General features: G+C 27.5%; 1 protein-coding gene across 1 annotated transcript; it reads right to left on the bottom strand.

Moving 5' to 3' along the window:
- Positions 1 to 344: 344 nt before the first annotated feature.
- LOC136075232 (tetracenomycin polyketide synthesis 8-O-methyl transferase TcmO-like) lies at positions 345 to 1,427 on the bottom strand. Its single transcript, XM_065787757.1, has one exon. The coding sequence runs from the start codon at positions 1,414 to 1,416 to the stop codon at positions 376 to 378; it is 1,041 nt and encodes a 346-aa protein (XP_065643829.1). The 5' UTR covers positions 1,417 to 1,427; the 3' UTR covers positions 345 to 375.
- Between the last annotated feature and the right edge of the window lie 5,211 nt (positions 1,428 to 6,638).

The raw sequence follows: 6,638 nt of genomic DNA, 5'->3' as shown, positions 1-6,638 counted from the left end.
AATGTAATTCAGACGTCTTTCGAACATTCGGCGCTAACCAAAAAAAAATATTTTGATTCCAAAAAGGTCTCGGACGTTGAAAACGTAAACTGAACGTACTTTGTACGTTTTTTGAACGTCCAGTGTTTGCTGAAAATAGTATAATTTTGGTATTTATGTCGATGAGGCTGCCTAATTGTGAACTGAGAAAATTAAATAAAAATGTTAATAGAAAAATTTTGGTGTATGGTGCAAATCCAAGAGGTGGGCGTAACCTTTTTTATATAGTTTTTACGTTTTAATTGTATCATCAAATACTATAAATTATTTTATAATTTCATTGTAAAAAAATGAAAAACGTTACACCAATATTATCTAAGCTAATACTAACGTATATTATTTGATAGCGATTGCAGCACTTGTTGGCCCTGAAAGAGGAATGATCGATGTTGATTTAAATCCAATTTCTTTAGACCATATATTAAAATCAGCAAATGTGTAGTCAAATCCAGTTCCAGTTTCAACTAGCATATTCAAACTCATTAACAAACCTCCAGCATTTTTCTTTCGTTCGTCATCAATTACATTTTCAATAGCAATAAAAACTCCACCCTCCGGCAAAGCGTCGTAAGCTTTTTTAAGCAACATCAACTTGGTTTTCTCGTCCCAATCGTGTAAAATATTTCCCATTGTTATAATATCGGCTTTGGGAAACTGGTCCTTGAAAAAATCACCGCAATTTGTTTTTACACGATCTTGCAATTGATAGTTTTCAATAACTTCGTTGGCAATCAGAGTGACTGAAGGTAAATCCCAAGAAATACAGCTCATATGAGAGTGATTTTTTGCAACCATCAAAGATAATATTCCTGCTGAGCCTCCTATATCAACCAATGTTTTGTACTTTGAAAAATCAAAGTTTTGAGCAAGGAGAATGAAATTTTCCGTCTGTAAACCACTCATAGAATGTATAAACTCTTTTAACTTTACCGAATCTAAATAAAAATGATCGAAAACACTTCCTCCCTTCTTTGCTTCACTTTGCGGACGTCCTGTTAACAATGCTTCTTCAAAGTTACCCCAAACGTCATAAGATTTGTTGTTTAGATATTGTATAATTCCACCAATATAAGTGAGTTTCTTTTTGTCCAAAAAAAAGTCTGTGTTAATGTTGTTTGAATAAATTGCAGTATCAAGTAAACCTTCTCTTTCTAAAAAACCAAATGTTGTTAGTGTGTCTAAAAAATCAAACAAATTTCTGTCGGTACAGTTTAACTCTAAACTTGATTTTATTTCATTGGCTGACATTGATTTTTTTTCATCAAGTTTTGTGAAAAGTTCCAACTTTACTGCACCCAAAAGAACTTTTGACGCCATAAAGCCAGTACCAATTTGGATGATGCTATTGGATGATGGTTTTTGACTTTGTTGTTCCATTTTTGTTTTCAAAAATAATAAAAGATTTTTCCTGTACAAGTTAATCGTTTGGTACGTTTCGTTACGGGCGTAGTTTTAGAAATACGTAGGAGAATAAAGCAAGCATAAAATAATGCATCGAAATTCAATAAAAGAATTGTGAATAGATCGTTTATATGCATTTATCTGTTAACACAAAATAAGTTTAAAGAATTAGAAATACAATAGCATCATTTGGCATTAAATATAAAGTATTCAATAGTTTTTTTTATTTTTATATTGTCAAACCATTCTAAGTATTTTATTTTCCATGTTTTTTATAAATCATTACTATTGTATTCATATATATACCATTATAAACCATTCTATATATTTTATAATCATTATATTGTATTTAATGGTTTTTTTCTTTTTGTAAGGTCAAACTGTAAAGTTGTTTCTCCTTTATAATGCAAGAGTTTTAATCGCATAAGAAATAATTAATGTGAATCTAACTGACAAAACTAGTTTTATAATTTTTTTTTGTGAAACGGCTTATTTAACGGAAATTTATTTTTCGAAGAAAAATCTTAAAATCATTATCGGACATCATTTTTAGTAAATTACATCAAAAAAAGTTTATACATAAAAATAAATTTGTCTAAGGAGCACTAATTTGAGTTGTATTCTATAGACCCTCATTACCCCGTTTAGTGTGGTAATGTAGATCTAAGTTACATTTTTATCTTTTTCAATAAAATATACCAAATTATAGTAACATATGACTGAAGTCATTGAGTATGTATTATATTTAAATTATTTGATTACAAGTTTAAACATAATAGTACTTTAACAAATGTTTTGAACGCCAATGAACTTTACTCGTTCAAAGTGCTAAATTAGAAACGCAAATGAATATTTTATTCTATCTCTGTTAGCTAATTTTTAGGAATGCGGAGCATTCTTTTGCTTTAGTTTCCTTTTTTTTTTTTTACGAATTTTATTAAATAGAATAAATCATATTATATTTTTCCTAATCGATTATATGATATTCAAATTTCGTCGAAAAAGTCGAAGCACTTATAAAAGTCAAAGCACGATGAAGTTATTTTCAAGGAAGATTTTAAAGCAAAAGTTTAATTGAATATTATCTAAACCTTTTTGTGTTAAATATTAGAAATTTATTATTCTACAAAAACGACACGAACTGCTACGCTGCATTATCTACTAGATTTAATTGAAAACATAACATCATTACATCTTTAATGATCATCTAAAAGAATCCATATCAACACGACTCCAGAAAAATAAATCCAGAAACATAGTCAGACTTCTAATTTATACTAATTTTTTTTTAAAGGTATTTATTGTTGTATAAGCATTAGATTCTTAATAGGAAACAAAACTCATTGACATTTAGACCCACATTACTTTATCTAAAAATGTTGCTTATTTTAAAAAAAAACTATGCTTGATTTCGTCTTTAAACTAATTGAACCAAATTATCTGGTAATTTTTCATCCGGATAAAATATTTTTTCTTTGTTAGACCCCGTTTTAAATACCCCCATTCGAAAGTTTAAGGTTTTCGATAAAAATCTCTCTTAAAATGTATGCGAAATTTTAACTTAAAAATACACTTAAGAATTTGCCTAGTAAGCTGATAATTAAAGTTTAGAGAGCTGTTTTAATCACCTATAACATACACGAAAGAAAAGCTTCTATCTAAAACCTTTCTTCTGAAAAACTGATAAATGTTGATTAGACCTACATTTACCCTTAGACCAACTTTACCCCATCCTACCCTAGTTAAGGGTTTATATATATCTGTTTATTAGATACATCAAATATATTACATGAATAATAAGAAGAGAAGGTTAAACAGATTTAATGATAATTTAAAAAAAATACTCCTCAAATTTAGGGAAGAGTGGGGAGAAGTGGGATGCTAGAGAAGTGGGACAGCCTGAAATTTCTAATTAGGAGTGGTACCTTAATATTGTTATTTGAATTAAATAACAATATTTCGGCACCACCTAAAAAATGTTGTTTTAAATTTATTTGTTCCAATTTTACTCACACTTGTCCCACTTTACCCCAATGGCACGGTTTCTCTAAAAGTAAAAATTAAATATACTTAGTTATAATTGGCTGAAAACCTAAGGGGGTTCAATCGGTGCCTAAAAAGAAGGTTTATTCGTAAAACTTGTTTGGTTCAGTTTATACATCAAGTAAAAAAGATATTGGAATTACCCTAAAAAAAATGTACGTGTCTCACTTCTCCCCACCTGCCCTACTATTTGTCAAAGTCAATTTGCCATTAGTAGTCTTGGACGGTCTGCAATTGAAGATCAAAACGAATCTCTCACACACAAAATGGCATTGGATACTTCAATATCCTCAAAAAAAATCACAAAGTTGATGAAAAGTCAGAGTTTTGGTCAGAGAGAAAAAATATTGGTCATTCAAGAAGGAACAATTACATTTCATACAATCCAACACAACCATAGTTTTAGAAGTGCTGATTAGGGAAGAGTCGGGTAGCCCCGGACGGCGGACAACTCCGGACACTAGATGTACAGCTTAAACTGAAGAAGCTATGTAATTTTAAATTTTATAAAAACATTATTTGTGTGAAAATATGGCATATGCAAAATATCTATCATAATATCCTAAAGCGACTGGCTGGGAGTTCAAGATATTTTTATTTACATTATTTCTTAAAAAATAAAATTCGTTAAATACTTTAATTCCCTTTATATATATATATATATATATATATATATATATATATATATATATATATATATATATATATATATATATATATATATATATATATATATATATATATATATATATATATATATATATATATATATATATATATAAATTAGTAAAAAACAGTTGTTTAACTTTTTTCTTCAAGTTTAAGTTTCACCATTGCTGGATCATCTGGAAGAGTTACTAAGTCTAAAAAAAAGTTCAATTTATTGAAAAAAAAAAATTTTACATTAAGTTATAAATTATTATAACTAAAAATAAAAATAAAAAATTTTTTTAATTAATTTTTTTTTTTTGGTTAACGGGAAGTTACAGAAAGTAATTATTAAATATATTTCTTTGGAATGAGGATAATTTAATTTCGTCATTTGTTTTTATAATTTTTTAGGAGGTATTTATTTTCGTGCCTACATTTTGAAATTAATTCAGATTTTTTATTTAATAAATTTTCCTGATTTTAATAAGTAATTATTTCAAATTTTTCTTGCAAACATAGCATACATTTTTAGGAAATTTTATTATAGGCAAGGGCAGATTTTAGAATAGACCATTGTAAATTAAAATTTTTGTTTTTTTCTTTTAAATCCCAAATATATTTTGACAGTATAGTCTCTTTTGGTTTTTTTTTTGGGCTTTAACGATTGTTTGTGGTTGGCATAAAGTCTTTTCCATTCCCTCGGTTAAGCCAATATATTGTTTATTATGATTATTTTGTGAGGAAACAATGCACTTGTAAATTACATTTTTCGAAAGGCATTTTTCATTTAGAGGGCAATCTATTTTTTGTTTACAATTACAATAATCAGTGTTTTTTTCTTTTATATGTTCATTTTTATTAATTAACGCGTAGTTAATGGCCTTTTATAACTCTTTCAAAATTTTTTGTACAACTATAACTTACTTTAATGGTATTTCTGTTAAAAATCTTATGTAATTTATTAGAGGGAGGAAAGTGTTTGTCTACTAATATTATAAAAATTTTACCTATATTTGTTGAAACATTTTTGCTGTTTTTTGGTTGAACCAAATTATGTTTCTATTTCTATTACGCTTTTTTGCAATTTTCTTTTCAAATTTTAGCTCTAAATTTTGAAAGCCACTTTTTTTAAGGGCATTTTCATAAACGCGTTTAGAGGAGTTAAAAACATTTTCATTGAAAGAGTTTTGGTTTAGCATATTGTTAATTGAAATTGGAATTTGTTTTAGAATTTGAGGGGGATGGTTCGAATTCACATTAATATAAAATAATTCGTCATTAGGCTTTTTGTAGGGCTTTCTGAAAACTTTCAGAGGTTAAATGTGACATCAAGAAAATTCACTATTTTTAAATTTATGTTTATATTATTTTGGAAGCCAATGTTTTTAAAAACTTTAATAATATCTTTTCTAATTTTATCGAGTTGTGGCCCTGATTTTTTACGCATTATTATTAAACCGTCGTCGCGATAAAGACCTAATTGATTAATTTGGATTATTTTAGCTAGGGTATTTAAAATAAAAAACCTACAAATTCGCAAATTTCTGCTCCGTCGTAACTTTCCTTTGTTACATCAAAGCATTCGTGCGTGGTTTTTTTCTTCCACGTTAAAATAGAGTAAAGTTTTTCTTAAAGTTTTTAAAGTGCTTGATTATACGGATAGTGTCCACAGTAAGTTTTAAATGGGAAAAATTCTATTGTTTTATCTAAAATTTTTGCTGTAATTGAGGGGTAAAAATCAATAATATCAAATTGTATAAATGTGCATTCATTTTTATTGTTAATTTTAGAAAACCAATCTATAACACCAGTGGTATTTTTCCACTGATGTAAACCTAATTTTTTCCGAATATAGTTATTACATTTGTCTAGTTTTATTTTACTAACGTGCCCTAGTTCATTTTTTGAAGGAACTAGCAGCCTACAAGGGAGTTTATTTTGAAAATTTGGTTTGTGATCTTTTAGTGAAACAAACGCTTGAGCTGGTGCAACTGATTCAATTCTCGCATCTAAATTAATTTCATTAGCAACGTTTTGAGCTTCTAAATTAATGGCGTTTTCCAAGTTTTTTGGTGCTTTTTCATGATTATTAGAAATATTATCGCGCAGTATTTTTTGATGAGTTTCTGGGGTAATTTGGTAAGTGTTGCTTGTTTTGTCAGCAAAAACTAAAATATTAGAGTTCAATTTTATATTATTATTGTCTAGTTTTAATTCTTTTTGGAATTCATTATTTATGTTTTGAAATTTTATAGTTTTAATTAAGTGTAATAAATCATTTTCAAAATTTTCCAGGTCAAAAATAAATGGTGGGGCATTTTTTGTTTTGAATCCTTAATTTTCATTCTGTTTTCTTTTTCAATTAAAGGGTTTTTATTTTTTTCAGATTCTAAGAAAAAATGTGCTTTCCAACGAATTCTTTTAATAAAGTGTTCTACTTTGTCTATTGAAGAAATAGTATAACTTTTTTTGTCTGGGATCGGGATGTTTTTGAGAGAGTAAGT

The sequence above is a fragment of the Hydra vulgaris genome, chromosome 01, assembly GCF_038396675.1.
Source record: "Hydra vulgaris chromosome 01, alternate assembly HydraT2T_AEP".
Taxonomy (NCBI): Eukaryota; Metazoa; Cnidaria; class Hydrozoa; order Anthoathecata; family Hydridae; genus Hydra; species Hydra vulgaris.
The sequence above is the reverse complement of the archived record's forward strand: the minus strand, read 5'-3'. Positions and strand labels throughout refer to the sequence as shown.